Source organism: Calypte anna, chromosome 15 (assembly GCF_003957555.1).
Source record: "Calypte anna isolate BGI_N300 chromosome 15, bCalAnn1_v1.p, whole genome shotgun sequence".
Lineage (NCBI taxonomy): Eukaryota > Metazoa > Chordata > Aves > Apodiformes > Trochilidae > Calypte > Calypte anna.
In genome coordinates, this window is record NC_044261.1 from 9,228,674 (window position 1) to 9,249,425 (window position 20,752).

The 20,752-nt window shown below is 38.9% G+C and overlaps 1 protein-coding gene and 1 long non-coding RNA gene across 3 annotated transcripts; both read right to left on the bottom strand.

The window, feature by feature from the left end:
- Window positions 1-499: 499 nt before the first annotated feature.
- Window positions 500-15,124, bottom strand: UPB1 (beta-ureidopropionase 1). Of its 2 annotated transcripts, XM_008502779.2 has the most exons (10): window positions 14,805-15,124; window positions 13,974-14,145; window positions 12,552-12,639; window positions 11,795-11,889; window positions 10,343-10,504; window positions 6,204-6,373; window positions 3,766-3,847; window positions 2,880-2,922; window positions 1,637-1,791; window positions 500-745 (listed from the first exon to the last, which is right to left on the bottom strand). In XM_008502779.2, exons 1-10 carry the CDS (start codon window positions 14,903-14,905, stop codon window positions 662-664), a joined length of 1,152 nt encoding a protein of 383 aa, XP_008501001.2. In that variant the 5' UTR covers window positions 14,906-15,124; the 3' UTR covers window positions 500-661. The 2 variants fall into 2 exon arrangements, with proteins under 2 accessions (XP_008501001.2, XP_030316519.1); XM_030460659.1 differs by lacking the exon at window positions 10,343-10,504 and having other exon boundaries at window positions 501-745; window positions 14,805-15,122.
- Window positions 15,125-15,191: 67 nt separating this feature from the next.
- Window positions 15,192-19,018, bottom strand: LOC115599220. The gene is made up of 4 exons (XR_003988226.1): window positions 18,903-19,018; window positions 16,864-16,942; window positions 16,357-16,450; window positions 15,192-15,266 (listed from the first exon to the last, which is right to left on the bottom strand). It is a non-coding gene; the product is annotated as an uncharacterized LOC115599220 (long non-coding RNA).
- Between the last annotated feature and the right edge of the window lie 1,734 nt (window positions 19,019-20,752).

Sequence of the window (20,752 nt, forward strand, 5' to 3'; positions counted from 1 at the left end):
GCAGATGTATTGTTACTACCTATATACAGAGGCTATTTTGTATACTTTGCAACCACTGAGTATCCTACTGGAGTGCAGCTCCAGGTAAGTAGTTTTATTACCCATCCTGATCCTTAATAGATTCTCTGTGGCCTTCTGTTCAACAGAAGTGCAGCTTTAGCCAGTTCTGTCTGTCCCTCACAACAAATTGTCTTATCATTTAAAAAAACAGATTAAAACATTCACACTCCCTTGCTCCCTAAATTATGCATTTGAGTAAAAAAAAAATCTGGAAAATCTGGAAAGCAGAAGTATACAGCCTCATAATGCAAGACAGGGAACAGCTTATGTAAACATATTTATGGTCTCTGAACCCATCATGTCATAAAACTATATATCCCAGTACACAGTGCTGAATTTCATCATCATTTTATATCAGTGTATTCCTGCTGGTTATACATCTAGTAAAGAACAGAAGTTTAGACTCATTAGTGTATAAATGACAAAAAAAACCAAACCCAAAGAAACCATTTTTCAATTATTTTACTTAACAGTTTTGAATCCTATTATTTCAAAGTTGGTTACAGTAGATTAAATTCACTTGTGATCCACAGTAAAGCTATGATGAAACAGTACCTTTTAATTTGTCATGTAACATTTCATTGTAATGAAATGCTCTCTCTTACTCTTTGATTATATTGGGCACAAAATAAGGCTGGACTGCTTCAGTGAGCTTCTCTGCATACATTTCATATCTACCAGTCATCTGGAAAATAAAAACAAAGATTCAGTGCTTTTAGTGAGCTATGAAAGCACTTCAGCAGAAAATACATATATCCACTAGGGTTTTTTGTGACAACTATTTAACTGTTTTTTAATTACTATTTAATGGCCCCAAACAGTCAAATAATAATTCAATATGCAAGATCTCCAGTGCCTTAGCACCAGTCAATATACTTTTACAAAAAGCCCTCACATTATGTTGCCTAAAACTGTATTTCTACACAAAAAAGATAAGTGCATTTCCACTCTAAAAAGCAAAACTTAAAAATTAACACTTTCCTGCTTTGCAGCTCTCCTTCAATGACAGTCATATCTGCTGACTAATTACAGAAGGCTATATTGGTTATCCTGGATAGCTGAAAGTTGAATGTGAAAGGTGAACTTACAGTCTTATGCATCAACAACATTATCTTTTAAGTCAGTTATGTCAGTGAAGGCAAAGAAGAGTACCTGTAATTATGCCTTTATATTACGTCCTTAACAACTGAAGAACCTTGCTGCCAGGAGCAAGTTTCCTTATGTGCCCCTGACAGTATCTGGGTTGATCTTACTTTATCCACTAATAACACAAAATTATCATTGCTTTGGGTGACAGTCAGCTAGGAGGCTGAAACTTAGCCTAGAGGCAAAGTTTTTAATTTAAAAGGTATTGGCCTACGTTCCCTGCATTTGGCTATTTCTTTTCTGAATCCATTTCTATCTTTAGCCTCCAGAATATCCTGTTAAATTAGTTCTGCAACTTAAACTTGGGATTTATTAAAAAAAAAAAAAAAAAGGTTGCCTTTAAACTATTGTCAGATTATATGACTATATGAAAGCTTGTTTGTTCTAATATCAAATATAAGTTATTGTTAATTTATAAGAGCAGGCTTACCTTAAAATTCCATTTGTCACTGACTTGTCTACAAAGATTTAGATCCATCTCTACCACCAGAAGCCCATCCTGAGTGCGAGAGAGTCCTGGGGTCCTACTGCCATCTGGTGCAGCTACGTAACTTGAGCCATAAAAATGTCCCAAGTCATGATGTGCTTAAAGAAATTTTTAAAACACATGTAATGCCATCTGAAAATAAACACACAACTTAACATGTCCCATAAAACCTGGCTCAGCTTCTTGTGGTTGCTCACTCATGTGCTTTAAGCAAGATACCATCCTGAAGAGTCACAACACTGTCCCAAGATAACTGTGGTTCTGACTAGCAGTTACTTTCATGCAGGGCACAGCTTTCACACATAGTGAATTAACAGGGAAAACCTCACCACACTGCCTTTTAAATAATGCATGATTATGCTTTCCTACTGTTAAGCCTCTGAACTAAAGTAAGGGTTTTGCTTTCACTGATTTTTATTTAGAATTTACATGAAATCTAATTGTTTGATCACATATTTCTGAAACAGCTGATAGAGATGCACCAAGTCAATTTTCACTACAGGGTCAGAGGTGAAAACATTGGGGTTTGAGGTACCTAATAAAACCTACTTTATATTGCAAAATTCAGCCACATCTGTCACACTAAGCAATGGGTACCACTGATCTTCTTCATGCAGCTGCTACTAACACCTAGCTCCAAAATTAGCTTAAAAAAAAAAAAGAAGGCTCAGACCCATGCCAGATAAAGCCAGAAGTCATGCTTCTCACAGGACAAATTACAGTGTTTCAACATACAAGTGAAGTACATACAAGTAAATCTCATGGCCTTATTTGAATATTCTCTCTTTAAACCTCCAGCAAATCCATGACAGGGCAAAATGGATTGGCCAGGGATTCAGGCTAAAGCTACTACTGTTAATAATCTTAAAACTACAAATAAAATGTCACAGGTGCACTGCTAATACAGGCTAGTTTGTGGGATTTCTGTCTTCCAGTCCTACAATACTGCATTGCCTTCAAAACTCTCAGTTATCTGAAAGTATGTAGAAACCATAGGTCTGAGCTGCTGGTGAGCACATGCTGTAGTATCACCACCTTCCAACAGGAACTGCTCCTCCAGTCTTCAGTAAGGCACTGGCTAGCTGCCAGAGCTGCCATGGAACAGACACTTGGTGGAGAGCTCTCATTTTTTCAGATATTGTAGTTAACAATTATTAGAACTACAGAATGGGATTTCTGAATGTACCTTTTCCACCATCTCCTGAAGTAAAGGCATTTTTGTAGTATTCCTGTGAAATAAAAAGAATCCGTAGGTGGCAGTACAATTCCATTTTCGTTCAAGAACCCCTTGCTACTCTACCATATTTTGTGCAGAAGTTTATATAATTCTGTGAAGATTTTTCTGGCATATTATCAGCACTGTCTAAAGGGAGTCATCAGAGGGCCCCAGCTTCTATGATGGCCAGAAAACAAGATCTTTTGGTATCACTGCTTCTTGTTCACACACACCGGGGAATGGGTCTCTTATCAGTTTCATAAGTTTAAAGAAGAGGCAGAAGAGACATTAAACCAAACTCATCTTTGCAGATGACAAGAGAAGGCTGAAGTATTCAACATCAATGGCAAGAACAAGTCTGGATTTTTGCAGGGAACCTTGCAAAAGAAGGCACATGCTGGGTATTTGTGCTAATCTGAAAGCAAGAATGACCTATTGTGTGCAATTCTCATTTTCATTCTAGAATTTCAGCATCCAGAAAGAGGCAGTATCTGTACAACAGCAGCAAGTCGTGTACCACTGACTTTAGAATATACTTAATTTTCAGTCATTTTGACTAAGAGAATACTGATTTCACCATAGAAACCAGGAGGATTAGCAAAAGGGTGAGTGCCTATTACAAAGAGAGCAATTCAAGAACAGGAAGCAGCTGCAACCAAAAATTAGCCTGCCAGCAACAAGGCAGCTCTTGACCTCTTTATCACTCTCCATCTTCAAATCCTGTTATAAGGGCTAATACAGCAGTTTTACAGTAAAAGAATCTATGCATCCTAGTGCTTCTTTGTCCAATACCTTGAGTTAAGTCATGCTAAAATACCTAAACTATGAAATTAAAGAGCAAGATGCCGATACATACTGTTCCTACCCTGTTGATGGGACAGGTAAAGCAGTGGTTGGCTATGGCAGCATTTCTGGCTTCGATTGGCCACAGTGACTCACTGCAAGACACAAAAGAGCAGGCAGGTATTCACCACTTGCCTACTTCAGAGCCAAATTTAGATTACAGCTGTCTCACACTGTATATTTTGTGTCAAAGAAGCCAAAGGTAGCTGCTAAGACAAATCTTTGCTCATACAATCAAAATCTCTCTGCAGTTACAGCCAAGCACTATAATTATTTTCTGCTCAAATGTAAGTACAAACAGTTCTACCTGATAACCTGGTAAATATGTCTTTGCCATGACAAAAAACCCCAAAAAACAAACAAAAAAAAACCAACAAAAAAGAGGGAAAAAAAAAAGAGAAAAAAAAAGAAAAAAAAACTTCTATCAAGATTTTCAAAGCCACTAAAATGTAAAATGTTTTTACCCTCAAAATTACACAAAGGATTCACATGTGTGCTTCCACATTCCATTCTGCAGCAAAGCTGTAAGAGGTTCATAGAAGTTGAATCTTCTTTTCCTGAAATGGTCCATGAGAGGCTTTTGCAGAAGTGAATGAAAAAATAATAATAAATAAAATAATAAAGGAAAATGAGGTAATAAAAAATGAAGGGAAAAAGAAAAATCGATTTCCACCAAAATTTCCTACTTCTGTTTTTCCAACCACAGTTTTCACAGCACTTTGCAATGTCATCTTCCCATGGTGATTTAATAAAAAATAAAGCATGTTTAACCAAAGCATCCCAGTGACTTCCCAACGATTGTCTACTAAACTAGTAACTAAATTTACATAGAACTAAAACTGAAAAATGAGGAATAAAAAATTCCTTCTCTTTAACAAGCCTCTACCTCTTTTCCAAACAACGATGTTTAAAGCTGAAACCATCTTTTTTTTTTTTTTTTTAACCAAATAGTTTGATACACAGGGATCAGACTAGTTAATAGGAAGTCTGGAAGTACTCAGAGCTCCAAAACAAAGGTGATACAATTTGTACACTCCTGTGACAGCATGTACCTGCCAGATTCTGAGTACCAAGACAAGGTTGCAAGCATCTGACTCATTAATCTCCCAGTCAGACTCAAGAATCTTGAGACTGTCACTAGACTGAAAAGACTTTGTTTATTGCCTCTTTTCACAATTGCTTTGAGTCTGGCAAGCAGCTCTCCTAAGAAAAAGGGATTTTACTGAAAAGCTCCAGCAAATTAAAATTTCACAGAACAGAGACAGGAAAAAAAGGCAATAGCCAACAAGCGACCCCAGAGTTTTTACATGGGCCTCAAGAGTCCTCTTCCTGCAATAAAAATTATATGCTGAAAAACAATCCAGTGAAAGCCAGTAATTAGGAGAGCCTGAAGCACCCAGAGTACCAATGAAGTGTTCTATGACAACAGGGTAATTTCTGTTTGCTCTCCTGTTAATGGGCTATAAGTGGACAAACATCACAAACATTATTCTAGTAGTGACATAAATGCCCCAAAAGCATTGTGTGTTCATTCAACTCTTTTCAAAGGACATTTGCCAGTGTTACTTAACCAAAATTATCTTTTATGCCAAAAACAATTAAAGGTAGTTTGATTGACAGAATACTGCATCTCATATACAGTTCTATTCCCCAGGTTTATGAATACATGGTTTTCTGAACTGGCTGCAGGTATGAAAATTGTATAGCTCTGATTTATTCTTCACCATGCTCAATGTCTTCAGAAGTTTTTAGCTGGGCAACAAAAATTAGACTAATAATCTTGGACCTTTTTACAGAAAAAGAAAAACTGCAAATTCACATTAGGTGGGTAAAGAGAGGGGATTGGGTAAATCCTAAAGAAATGAAAAATGCTAAAAAAGATACTGCTCTTACATTTCTAACTCCATCACCTTGTATACTCAGCAAAGAATTTTGAGTATTATAAGAGATCAGTATGTCTTCTCTTTTGTTTGCTTCTGGATGTTGTACTTGTAGGCAATGAAATATGTTTCTGTTAGCTTCCTAAAACTTAAGAAACTGCCATTTGATACCATGCTTATTGGCTCCTAGGTGCACAATGCAAGCTGGCAAGCTAAGTCTGAATTTAAATTGCTACTGCCAATCAGAAAGCAAAATTATCAAATAGATAATATAAATAAACTCTCATCAGTCTTCAGAACACCAGCTGAATGCTGCTTAACTCTGTCTCAGAGACAAAAGACCTGCAGACATACAAATACAGTTCTAGGAGAGAGTTAGAATCTATGAGCAGACTGGGAGCCCAAAACTCCAGGTGGAAAAAAATGCAGATTCCTTCATGAAGGAAAAACTAGGAGACACTACCTCAGGTTCTAAGACCTCAGGCAAGGTGCCCCTGAGGTCTCAGTGAGGGGCTCAGAGGTTCAGTTAATCCAGAAAGTGTGTAACAACCTAAATCAGTTCCTGTTTTACCTGAGTGTTCCAATAGTGGCTGAGGGGTTAAAGATGATCTCTGCTCCATTCATACTGTACATAAACCAGTTCAGGGGGTGATGACGCCCATAGCAGATATTCACAGCAATTGTTCCATACTGTGTCTGAAACACTGGGTGTCCTGTATTTCCTTCCATATAGTAAGTAGACTACAAACAAACAGACAAACAAACCACCAAAAATACCTACATACCTCCAACATTGCTTTGACACTTCCCAGTTTGATTAGCAGCTTCATTATACCATGAGTGAGAACACCTTTCACCTACTACACAGCTGCACTTTAATGGGTACACAGCTAAAAGTGGCTCTCTAAGGCTGCTGAGCTCAAATTCAAGCTTTCTGTTTCCCTTCACTCATCCTACACCTGTGCACTCAGTCTGACATCAACATAAACACTTCCATTAACGCAAGAAACTTCTACAGAAGCTTGAGACAGACCCAAAAACAGCCAAACTTGAGGCATTCTTAGTACTTTCACCACATAGTAAAGTCTTCCTGAAGTCATCACAATCCTTTGATTCTGATTAAAGGCAGAGATGATGAACACTGTTTAAAGAACATGGAATTCCTCTATACTCACCTGTTAAGTAATGACCTGCAGTAATTTTATGAATGCTATAAGGAAATACCAGTGTATAGTTAAGACTGGTTCCTTCAATTTCCTATATGTCTATTGCCCTAAATAAACAGAAGTCTTGAAACTACTACTAGGAAAAATCACAGGATAAATCTAGAGAACACTCCTTAGAGAAAGAGGAGCCAACTGTTGGCTTAAAAGATCCATTTATCATATGCTGTGAACTTGCATCTTACCCTTTCATCTTACATGTTCTCAAACATGTAGAATTGGATCCCTTCCTCAGTACTGGGCAACTTCAAGGCCCTCTGGGCTACCTTCTTCAGCACTTGGCCACCAGAGAGGTCCCCCTATTGAACATTTCTAAGCAATTAGAAATGCACAGTTCCTCACTAGTGATGAGAAGAACAGGGCATTGCTAACAGCTATCAAGGCAAACATTCACTGAGATTTCTAAATGAAATGCATAGAAATGGTTCTTCTAAATATATGTAGTAAGTATGTGTGGAGTCTCTAAGAGTTGCCTGTTCAGTGATAGTCAAAACCCCAAGAAAATCTCAGACATCAACAGGAAGGCTACTGAAACATAACAGGAAACATTGATTTACTGGTTTATAAGAATTCTGTGTGCCCATGGCTTGAGCACTCTGGGCAGTTCCAGTGGCTGCAGCTTTAAGTATACACTAGAGATGGAATAAGCAAAAGCAAATGAAACGATTAAGGGGATGGGGCAGTCTGTGAGGATCAACTAAAAAGGCTTTTCAGTCTGCAGACAATCTGCCTTCTGAGAGCAGTATTATTAGTGAGATTTACAAAACCACAGAGGAAGTAGGTAAGATAAAATCCCAGCAGCAGGTAATGACTGAAATTAACACTCTTGTACCTGTTTTCAACCAAAGTAGCATTTTTCATGCAGCAGGCAATGCATGTTTAAAATTTGCTTCTTTGTGAAAGCAGGTATTACCACCAGGTTTAGAAGGGATCAGGAAAAGTGAATGATTAAAAAAAACAGATAAGAAATAAAAATAGACAGGAGCGTGTGAGCCAACATTCCTAATACAACAACCATGGAGGCTGAGGGAGCATAAAGGTTGCAGAGTGGCCAGATTCATTCCTAATAATAACTTTTGGTGATGATCTCAGAGTCAGGAAAGCAAGGTGTGTAACCCACCAGCCTGACCCAATGCAGAATGCCTTATCATAGAGATGTGCTGTAAACCAATCCCCTTTTTATGGAAACTCTGTCCATTGTAACAACGACTGGTGTTGGTCTTGAACGAAGCAGAACCACATCAGGTCTCAAGCAAGCACAGCTACAGCTGAGGAACAAACTCAGGCCTCATCTAAGTGCAGGAAAATGGCACAACAGGTACAGGGGGTTCATATCTTCTGAGACCATGAAGGACTGGAGGTTCAGGATGCCCACTATATGTGACATCTCTTGTTTCCTATTGATTATCAGGTCTCATGAATTTGAAGTCACTTGGGCAATGATTTTATCTCCTGTCATGTCTGTAGAGAGCACACCACGTGGAGGACACACACACAGTGCTTTTCCAAAACAATTCCAGTGATGGAATAAATTTCCATTTTTTTTTCTTGTATTGTCAGCTTTTATTGCAAAAGGAGAAGAAAAACAAAAATACTATTGCTTCAGGGAATTCATCAGTTCTTATTTCTTTATTCCTCACCAGAGATCACCACCATCTCCACAGCAACAAACTGTAATGTCTCAAGAAGGATTGATTTTTGTTTATTTATATGCTCTCCCACACATGGCTGAATAGGTTACAGGCCAATCTCCTTCCCCTTTCCACTTAGTTCTCACCAATTCAGCAAGGATGATTTAACAAGGCTGCTTTCCATATCTGCTCTACCAGAAAATACACAGAAAATAATTTCAAATTGAACCCTTCCTTGGGAATTAACTTTGTTGATAAAGAAAACACCATTAAAGTAACAGAGATGAGCATAATCCTTTCCTGTAGCCTTGGTGGTTTCTGAAGTCCCTCTGTCAGAACTTGCCTCAGAAGAATGGACTCAATTTTTTGCTAGTAAAACTAGCTAAAGAGACAGCATTGTTCTGGGTAAACACTACTGACTTCTATAATGAAGTAGATACAAAAAGGAATATCAAATGTTATAGTATACCTGCAAGATATAAATATATTGCTTTGTGGTAATTCTGGCATTTAAACTACATGAAAAAAGTCCTTTCAGGAATTATTCAAAACTCTTAATGAAACTATTACACTTCAAATGGAAAAGTAAAGATATTTTCTTTTCTTAGGTGCCTTTCATTACAGTTTCAGCATAAGCAACAGGAATTTATTTTTTGTTTTGATTACACAGGGAGCAAATCAAAACCAAAATCCATTTTTATTAGGGCTTGTATTTTCAATGCATTTGTTAGTTACTGTTTTGCTAGCTACCAGACAGATCTGATAAAATAAAATTAAATATGAAAAGAACTGCTAACAATAAAAGTCAGCACCGGTGACTGACAGGCTTGTGCCAGAAACCCATTGTCTAGAAACCTATTAACAGCCTCCTCTGAAGAACCACAAACCAGTCTGATCAGGTCTGGGAGCCCAGGTCAAACCTTTCAAAGGTCTTTGAACACAAAGTTTCAAAGGCACAGAAAAAAAAACAAAACAACCTTTAAAAACTAATCAAAAAGTAGTTTGGATTCTGAAGTCTCAGTTTAGTGACTGCAGCATTCGGTCAGGGAACAAATGCAACTGCAGGTATTATACTCCCAGTGCTTAGAAGAAATGCTTCTGTTAATTAGTCATTATAGCTGACAAGGAGAGATTTAGTCTGGTAAGACAATGTATTTTTAGACTCTGGTTAATTTTTAATCCTGATCTTTCTGCTTGTGATAATTCTGTGGCTGGATAAACACATTTCAGACCTACCAGTTTTCTACTGACATTGCCTTTGCTATCAGTTCAGTTTCTGAAACTGATTCTGGAGAACAGCCTGAAAACTGCTGGGGGCTTCAGTGGGAGTCAGCATGTGATTAACAACAGCAAATGCTGTAAGACAGCAACTCAGTCAGAAATGTAATGAATTCAGGGAAATAAAGATAGATGTGTCAAAGAAACATAAGGAGAACTGTCATTTCCAAGACAACCTCACAGTGAAACAGAAACCAAGACCACAAACAATGCTCTCACCTGAACCATGAAACAACTGCCTTTCAAATTAAAGTTAACATGCACACAAAAAACCCCCAAACAACTACCTGAGCCAATCATGCACAACTGACCTGACAAATCCATGACATACAGAATTTTGTTTTAAAGGTCCTTGATACTTCCGTAGTTTTCAATGTTACTTGTTCTTTAAGAGTCATCACCTCCTATTCTACATAAATTAACTTCCTCTAACTTCACCAGAGAAAAATCTGACACTTAATGAGCCACATTTTTTAGAAATACATTATGCTTCCTGCCAATATGAATCCCAATACAACACATGCTGGCATGAACAAGAACTGCAAAGTCTAGTTGATAATCACAATACTGCATCTTACCTCATTGAAATCTCCAACCCTTGGAATATGATTTTTCCTACTTTTGCCAAGAACAGCTCCAGAATTAGAAATGACCACTGCTGTATTCCACAGAGTTCCCCCATGAATGTCATCTCGCTCCAGGATTGGAGATATCACAACCATATTGTGCTTCTTTGCCAGCTACACAAATAAACACAATTCTTCCATTATCCACAAGTAATTATTTTCATACACATTATTTTCATGTTCACAAAGATGGAGAATTAAGAAAAAGTTTTCATCTGGTACACTACTCTCACCATTAATCAAGGGCTAATGCTCAACCCACACTGGCATGCCCACATCACCACAGTTTCTTCATCAAAGATAAACACACCATGGAGAATTTTCCACCTGAATCCTTCACATATCAATCCTTGCAAGGTAGCAACAGGAAAAAAAGCACCCTAACATCACTGGTCAAATTAAGAAGCTGAGCTCTAGCTCTTCACAGGTATAAGTGGAGACAGATCCTATCCCATTATTTTATTCTGATATAGCACAATGGTATACCAGAACCAAAGACACCATGGCTAGCTGAAACCAGTTATTGAAAGATTTTAAAAAGTAAAATATAATTACAGATTTACTATAAACTTTAAATAACATAGTGTGAGTGATAAATATAGTAAGTCCTGACTACTGGTTTACTAGCACATTGTCTTTGCCTTCAAATCATTTTATTTCTCCAAAGTTCTAATTCTGTAGTGGGAAGCAACAAACACTTGCTCAGCATCAAACTATAGATATTATGCTGTCTATAAAAGCTTAACATGTCAATGCATATCTGAGCAGATTTGACATCAAAACAGTCTTGTTTTTTCAATTGCTTGTAAAAGACAGTAAGTAAAAGTCCTCACAAAAAAAGCAGCCAGAAACCAAAAATAAACTCTGCTACCCTTGCAGCCAACAGTCTCTGGAGAAACAAGACACAGATAGTAACAAATCTCCTGGGGTCCATAAGAAGCCCCCCTATGTTTTGTGTCATTTCATAGAGAGATAGCAAAAGGTTTTGTGTGAAAGTGTTCCTTGTTCAGAAATGCCTCACTATGCTTCTCCTTGCACCTTCACACAAGCATTGTTCAATTCTCAGCTCTTCTAGCCAATAAACACCTTTTAAATGGAAATTGGAAATATTTGTATGAAGATCCATTCCTCCCTTGTGGAATTCAGGAATAGCTAAATAGGCAGTGCCCTCCAGGGTACAAGTCAGTCTATAAAAGCAAAGTAGTTTTAAAAAATAAAGACTGAACAGAGTTGTCCATTTCTGCTTCACCACGTATCATGCATTTGTCAAACAAGGTGAATTTTTTATTATTATTTTCTTTCTCTCAGTGACACGAGACATAAAGAAGTCCATGTTCACCAGTGGAAGTTAAAAACTGGGTTTGGAGACTGGATGTGGGTTTTTTTGCTTGGTTGGTTTCTTACCTCTTGACAGAATTTTGTTGTTGGCCCATCCTCTGCTGACTCAGCAAATTCAGTCCATGGAAGCTTCTCACGAGTACAAAAGGCAAAGGGCATGGCTGGAAAACACCAGTGCAAGACAAAATTTACAAGAATATTCATGTCGCTCAATACACTGTTTGCATGAAAAGGATAAAAACGTATACACTTAAAAATTATTCAACTCTTTTCCTTCTTTAAAGGCAAAAGCTATTTAAAAACATTTTTAACAAGGGCAAGGAGTTTTGGGCCCAGACAGAGCAAAGCAGAAGAGAAAGAACTCACTTACTGAAGTCTAACTGGGGGTGAAAGTACAAAATACAGCAAAGCACTAAATAAACTGTGAATAACCTGTTTTCAAAATCTAGGCCTTCATTCTAGTTTTCACTTCCATTGTCTCAAAGACTCCATTTTAATTAAAATTAGATTTTAAAAAATATTAGTATCTGTCTGTGAAAAAAAAAAAAAAGGATCATGAAGAATGACATGAAGAAGGAGCACACCTACAAACATGACTTGCAGAATACATCATTCTTCAATTTAACAGACTTCACATACCCCCTCCATACAGCTGGGCTAACAGAAACTGGTTTTTTTCCTTTAGAAAGCAGATCAGTCAGTTAAAGTGTTATATCTTGGAAGATCTCTGATGTTTACTTACTAGACATGCTTCTAGTACAGGATACTTGTTAAAGAAGTAGAAGGAATTGACAATCTAGAAGGAATAACAGAAAATACTCACTCCAAGCCTCCTGGAAACAAACTATGTTCACCCCACACATTGCAGCTACTTCCACAATTGCCTCAATTCGTCTGTGCAGGGCAGCCACCTGATTGCAAGAAGTGCCATGCTATAAAAAAAGCTGTATGTTCTGATGTGTATATTAATAGCCTGGTCTTACAAGCTTTGTTAACATTAGATTTATCTTGTTCTATACTTAGTCCCATTGCTTTCAGGGGGAATGACTCAAGAAATTATCATTCCTGAGGACTCATAATAGAAAGAGTTAGGTATGGATTTTTTAAAAGCATTTAGGTGCTGAAAATAGAGAAGGCAACCCAATGGAATTCTAATTCTATAGTAATGACATTTAAATATAGGGCAACTCATTGCTGACTGACTTACTAGCTTTTAGCTGCTTAGTAAATAGCTAATTTTTTTTAGCAGAATAAGCAAAAGTTGTAATTTTGCTACTGATTGTAAATCAATACAACGTTAAGTAAACATTAATCACTTGACTTGTCAAGTACTCAGAATCACAAAATATTAGACAAGGACAGTCCATTTCCTTGTTTATTTCCAAATCCTGATCACACATGTGGAACTTGGATGCTCTCTGGAAGCTATTAATTCCAAACTGTTTTCTAAATCACTCTTTCTTAAATGCCAACCAGATTATTATTAAAAAAAATCAAATCTCTATTAACTAGTCAAAAAAGCTTGTTTCAAAGTACTTTTTTTTCATGAGTATCCTACTTAAAGGATACTGTAGCACTTTTCATACTTTCAGATGTCAATATAAAAAAGCAAACAAGACAGACCACCAGTGACCTATGAACTCAGCAACCACACACTGATTCATAGAAATAGTTAACTAATTATATATAAGGTAGAATCATTAATATTACTAGCAGCCTTCTTACAGATGCTACAAAGAATCCACAAACTTGATTCATATACTGAACTAAGTACTCCCATCTGCAACAGGCAATCTTTCAAAACAAATTACTTCAGAAGTGTTCTGTCCTGTCACTGTACAAATATATAAATAAAATATTTTTTTTATATGTGGTTGTCACGGTTTAACACTGGCCCGGCGATTAAACCGAATAACAGACGCTCTCTTTAATGTCTCTCTCTCCCTTATTCTCTCTCCTTTCTCTATCAAGGATAGAGAGACATTTTTTATTTTCTTCTGCTTTTTTAAAGCTACTTTTAGGAGGCTATTTCTATATATATATGTGTCATCTCGGTGCTTTTGTGCCCAAGATACTAAGAACTGACTGTCACCTTGTAATAAGCCTTAGTCTACTCCTATACAAAGAATAATGAACATGGCAATCAGCAGACATTTCGTGATGGGAGTTTTCAACATCAGCAATTGTGTGTTATGTCTCAGTCCAGGAGGAGCTACACACTTATGGCTCAGGTCCCAGTTTATACCTGGACTGCCACGGCTGTGACTGTGGGGAGTGGAATTTTATTCTGAACCAGTCCTACTCGAACGACCCGTGGCCTTCTCAATTGCTCTGGAGCAGCTTCAAATCCATAGCCCTGTAGCTCAAAATGCCTTTCCTGAGCTTCTGACAGCGCAGCAGCTGGTAAATTAAGTTTTCTGGATTGAACAGGAAACAAAGACATTTCAAGATGAGGTACTCTCCTTTTCTGCTCAGAATGTGTCAGGCCATAGGGATCACAAGCACTGCCTGTCCCTGCAGAGACACCCGAGCTCCCAAGTCCCTATATTACAACTATTAGAAAAAGAACAGACAGTAGCCAGCTCGTGTGTGAACCTCACTGCTCTCCTCCACCAAACCCAGTGTCTCCTCTGTAATTATGACTTCCAGACCATGCTACAGAAATGGAGGAACATGTACGTACAAATTTTCACTTGCTAATCCCCGCGTATAAACACTTTTCCTCTCACGTGTTGTTCCCTGTGTTAACCATCGCCCTCAGCTCTTTCATTCCAGACAGCCACCCTCTGATACCAGCTCGGTGCCTCCCTGCGTCCCATACCTGGGCTACCTCCGAACCACCCCCGTCACCTCCCCACAGCCTGACGCTTTCCACACTCAAGAACAACCCTCCTCTTTCCTTCCAGCCAAACCCCCTGTGTTCTTCCCACTCATCATCAAATTGACTCCTTCCCCCTCACTCCCGGCCTGGACATCCCCGCGGAGATCGAGGGGGAGCAGGGGAATTGGACGGAACACGAACCCCCCCCCGCCCTGCGCAGGGAGACGGGGAGGGGATGCGGTCCCTGCAGCGCACCTCGCTTCGCCCCCGTAGAGGATCCGCTTCACCTCGGCGAGGTCCTCGGGCGGAATGTGCCGCTCCAAGCACGCTTCCACCGACTCCAGGCCTCCCGCCATGGTGGGGACCGGGACCAGACAAGACAAGATCAGACCGGACCGGATCGGATCGGACAGGTCCGGACGGGACGGGACGGGACCAGACAAGACCGAGCGAAGCGCGCGGACCCCCCCCGCGACCTTTCCCCCCTGGCGGGCCACGCCCCTTTTACCTCAGGGGTTGTGGCGGGCTCGGAGGGGCGAGGGTGCAGGGACCGGGGGACAACGGAGGCGCCGGGCAGAGGTCCCTGCCCTGGGGATGGGCGCCCCGGGCTCTGGGGAAAACCCCGAGTCGCCCCCAGAGCTAAAGGGGCATGGAAGGTGGTCATTCCCGGCGACTTGCCCCTTCTAGGCCAGTTCTTCGCCCTCAGAAATAACTCATCTGAAAGGAGAACAGTTTCAGGAGCTTTTCATAACGGTATCGTTCAGTAAAAATGCGGAGAAATAGGAGGCAAAATTGATGCTTTTCACACACAGGGGTGCGTTCCATTTTAGTTGCAATAAGGTTAAAGAGGAGCAAGTAATAAAATAGTGTTGTCTTTAACACAGGTTTGAGGCTAAATATATTTAGAAATTGATTCAAAAACCAAAGTAAATGTCAAGACAAAGGATTGAACAAATTAAGACTGTAATCAGAGACGAAAAAAAAAAGTTGCATCTGAATAAAGGATGTTTCCTTTTGCAGATACCAAGTGGACACCCCATTTACAGCAGTCATTCCCACTGCACTGGTGGATGTGATTCCTGCTTCAAAATGCAACAAATTCTCAACATGATAACTGCTTTTCTCATTCAAATGGATGGCTACAGGTATCTAAATATATCACCAAGTTTAAGTACTGCTTTTATGTATCTTCTGGACAACGCTCAGCACTTAGCATCTGCAGTTGTTAAGTATTTTGAGTTAAATATTAAGCCTTCTAGGCTAAATTTAAAAAAAAAATGTCAGAGAGAAACTGTCTAATATTTAACTTTAGACAGAAAGTGCCCAGGCATAGTCTGGTTTCAAGCCATTTTGAGATATGTGATTCTTTTGCTCTGATCTACCCTTTTTTTAACCCAAGAAGTTGCAGTGATGCCAACTGCAGCAGGGCACATGTGCTGCTCTGCTGCTTTGCTAGAGGCAGAAATTTTTTGGAGTAACTCCTAAAGAACTGACTAACTCCTTTAGAGAGAAATTGGAGAAAATATTTTAATTTCTGTCAGGAATTTCCAAGGTAAGCTAAAAGTAGGAATGATTGCATATGAAAGAAAAACGGTGAATACAAAAGAGAATAAAAAGCCATTATCTGGAAAGAAGGATCTTTCTAACAGTCTGGATAGCTAAAACATTGTATATTTGCCCCTTAACCATCAGTGTAGCTTTTTTCTGTTCATGACCAGGGATCTAAAAACCTATTCTTAGTAATTACTCTTTTTTTCCCCCCAAATGTATTTCTGAAGGATAATAATAAGCTGTGACTGACACTTACATGGTATTTTTCATCTGATGATCCCAATTTGCTTTAGTGGCCAATTTTAAAGGTACACATCAGTAACAGTTTGTTACGTTCATGGCTGGTGGATCTATAAACATTGCAGAACAGAAGATCAATGCAAAATTCAGCTGACAATACAGGTGTTAAATTAAGAGACCAAGTAAATTTTTTTCCATAGAAGCATACTCAGGATGTCAACAGATAAAGCATTTTTTGAGGATTCACAGGAACAAACAGAAGGACCTGGGTTTCTCTGGGAACTACTCAATTTCTTTTCTGCCTGAACCACAAATTAAGGGGAAAAACAGCAGGTCTATTTTGTATCCAGCTCCTGAAGAAGGTCACATAACTGAACTTTTCTCTTCAAGCTTCTATTCTTAGTGTGAACTTTCACTGACTTCTCTATTGGTGCCTGGTTTGTTTGTAATTTCACAAATTGTACTACATGTAGGAAATGGACTTTGTGGCAATAAAACTGAAGGCCCTGAAAAGAATACTCACCAGCAGTTAAGAGCTGAAAAAACAGTACATTTCCTGTGCACCACATCAACCATCCTGCAACAGCACAGTGAGGTCCAGGCTGCATGAATAGGAAATGACAAGTCTAGAATTACTAATAATGATGAAAGGAGCCCAGGCTATTCCATAGGGACTGTGCATACAGAAAGGTATAACTCCAGCCAACACAATAAACCTTCAGAGCATGAATTGTTAATGTTGAGCAGGAAAGTAACTTAATAAAGGAAGATGCCTTCCATATCCCAGACAAAGCATATTAGGGAGCTTGGATTTAAGTCTGAATGTTCCACCTCAGTCATTACAATTATCTGTTAACTATGATGCTTGAATCCAGATCCCAGCTCTGGTTTTGACTTCTTCCAACCTCTGTATTTAAACTTCTTCCCAGTTTTGCATTACCTAGACCAAGTAGTAATTCTGGGACATAACTAAACCTGTTGTTATGAACCCATGCTGCAATAACTGGTTTACAGGAAAATGTTTTATGGAACAGAAGTTCTTTAAAACAAGGGGAAATTTTTACAAAGCTGTTCTGACATGTGCATGATTTTCACCTCTGTTGCCCTCAGTCAGGGTGGTCCAGAAAGTCAGATATAGTTAGGACCACACAGTTTAAGCTGAACAGAAAGCAGTTCATGTGTGCTTCTGTGCTGAAAACCTGTATTGTACACATACCATCTCTGAGCTAAAACTGGCTTTTGATATTGCTGGTCCACACACTCTGTGCTGCAAGACTGTTCCCAAGAGTTCCTGTAAAACCCCACAATAGCACCCTGGAATTAGTCAGAAGGACCATGGAGATTAAATTTGAGAGCCAAAAATCTAGAGTTCATGCTAAAATTGGGAAAGACCCAAGAAAATATTCAAATAAACAAACAAAATCTTTCCACTGTAACTCAAGATAGGAGCAAAGGCTGAACAGCATCAAGTACCAGAGTTGGTAGGCAGGTTTTTAGGCAGCATTTCTGTCTTTCCTTCCTAAGTTAGCAGTATGTACATACACTCCCTCTGAAACATGCAGCTTCTTACAAACACTGCTAGTGTCATGTGAATCATGTTTCCAGACACTTTCTTTTGCTCCTGTCTCTTGAAATGGGTCACACAGAGCTTCCCAGAGCAGCTAAAGAAATTAGTAACTCATGTTCCTAATATATAAACTGTCTCACATCACCCACAGGGTCATCCTACGTTTTACTTACACCCATCAAAGGATTTAGGTGGACATGGACCCAGAGATGTCCAGCAAAGCCACATAATATTGACACTTTAGCTAAGCTTGGTATGTAGATGCTGCAACACTCTTTAAAATTAACTTCTATGCTGTCCTTTTCCAGAGGCCACAAAAAGTACTGAGCTGTCCTGCAAAACAGATGACCAAAATAGGTCTTTACACTGCTTCATCTCAAATACAGATTCCCTTGCTTCATATGGAGATACAAAACAAGTATGCAGGAACATACCTGATTCAAAACATTTCAAGTGTAAGAGACAGGCAGGGAAAGGTAATTAGCATAATAAAAGTCAGAAAGGTGAAAATTCTAAAATATAGGAGGAAGATAAAGACAGTAGCTTCATTCTACTTAACCCACAGCTAAAAGGAGGAAAATGGTAAACCTTCTTTCTGTTCTGCTTTAGTTTATATATTGAGACAATTGAGTGTAGGATTTTATGATGTAGGAAAGCAAATATTCTCTGTTGTAAAGTCACTGCTTTGTACCATGACTTCTTGCTAATAACACTTAACTTTGATGGGTTTTTGGTTTGTTGGTTTTTTGGTTTTTTTTACTTTGTACTGGTTACAACAAAGAGCTTGTTCCCTAATTCTACTTAAATCTTTACAAGTATTCTGATCACTGTTAGAAATGTGTCTGTACTTAAACCTAAGTTAAAGTAAAGCTGAGGATTTTGATATGGATGGGAAATTCTGCTTTGCATTTAGATTCCCTGGCTTTCCCATGGGCTCTGCAAAAATCCAGTCACAGTAACAGTCACCTATAGAGTAGGAGAGCCAAATTACAAACCTCAAATGCTTGGGTTTATGTCTTCTGCTCTTGGCTTCCTGCTGTTCTGAAGGCTGGGTGAGGGAGAAGTGGCTGGAAACAGAGGAAGTTAACAATTTGTCTGCTCTTGGGCATGGCTGGGGCAGATGCAGTCCATAACCAGCCATAGATCTGGGGAGGGAAACATGAGTTTTTAATCACCTTACCCTCCCCCCAGAGGGAAAGCCCTGTTCACAGTTTTCAAAGAGTTAACATACCTTTGGAAGAGTCCTTCTGTTGTTAGCACTACTGTCTTTCTACCTAGAAACATCCTCTTTGCTTGCTTTACCTCATCATACCTGAAAATGCATCTTTAAACTGGAAGAGATTCACAAATTCACCACTTTTATCAACTGGAAAGTTCATTCTTCCCTGGAATATCACTATCTCCCTGGTGCACAGGAAGTGCATTAAAGAAGTAATAAACACTCATAAAACACATTTAATGATCTAACATTTAAGAGCAGGGTTCTTGTTCCTTACTGTAACTTTCTGCTAAATTACCACCACCAAGATTGCTCATGGGCTCAAAAGGTCAGTGTTATTTTTGCTGTTAAAGCTGTGGAGTCTGGGAAACAACTGTGTGTAAATTGCTGATAAACTGGAACAAAGACAGAAGATAAAAACATTGAACATATAAGAATGCAAGTAAACCAGCAGGAAAGGAGGGGAGGGCAAGAATCTCACGGACAGTTTATTAAAAGAACAAAAGAGGAAAATCTGGCTCATTTGTTTTCCATGGTTTCAGGAAGCCCGGTCTTTAAGCACCTACTATAAATAGTGTTCTAATCCTTCATCAAAGCAGATAGTAGTCTATACCAAAATGAATGAATTTTAGGTATAATCTGGGAAGAGGAAGATACCCCTCCCCTCAAAGTAGGAGAAAGATCTTTTTCAATCCTTGTAGAAATTACAAAAGTGTAAGAGCTGGAGAAATGAGGCAGAGTCTGGAACATGATGTTTCTATACTCCCAAATTCCTGGCAAGAATATTGTTAGAGAATGGAATTAGCAGACATCTAATTTAGGATTGGATAATCTGGTTTTGAGGGAGATGGTCTTCAATTTGTCATGTGGCTAACTTGAAAATCCTTAAGGAGTTCCTCTCTGAGTGGACACTATACAAATTGTATAAACTTTGAAAAAGCATATGATAGCATTGATAAGGATGTCCCCCTGAAAGCAATGGGAAGTTATTTGAAATTCAGAAAAGCACAATTTTCAGCCATTTAGCCCTCTGCAAAGGATCTGTAAAGGGATCTCAAAAAGCTACCTCAGAGCCATCCAACAAATGCAGAATACAGGAGTCTTATGTTGCCTTTAAGGAAAAACCATCACTGAAAAATAAATTATTTCATGCAAGAATCTGTAAATTGTTTCAGGCAAGCTTATTAGATGGCCCAAACCCCATTATTTATGGGTGAGACAGCTCTGGCTAACATCTTGGCCAGTAACAAAGTATTAAACAATTCAATATACCACTCTGGCTCTCCATTGTATGGGGTTGATGTTATTCAAAACAAATAAACAAGGAGGTTTAAGAGGTTTGCTTCTTCAGCCATCCCATTGATCTGAATGCCTAATGAGGAACTTTTAGGGTAGGCACTGAATATTCTCCAGGCAGGTCAAAGCCTGCATGCAGCAGTTCAAGAAAGGGCCACATTAATCTTTTGTTTCACACTTGGCAGCACAAGAGAAATAAAAGCATCCACTGACAGTCAACATCTTGCCTTTTCAGGAAGGCATTCAGGTTGTGAACCAAGAAATTGTAGTAGGGCCTGCCCCCCACAAAGGATGGGACCCTTCCTACCAGCAGCAGTAGTACAGAGAGCC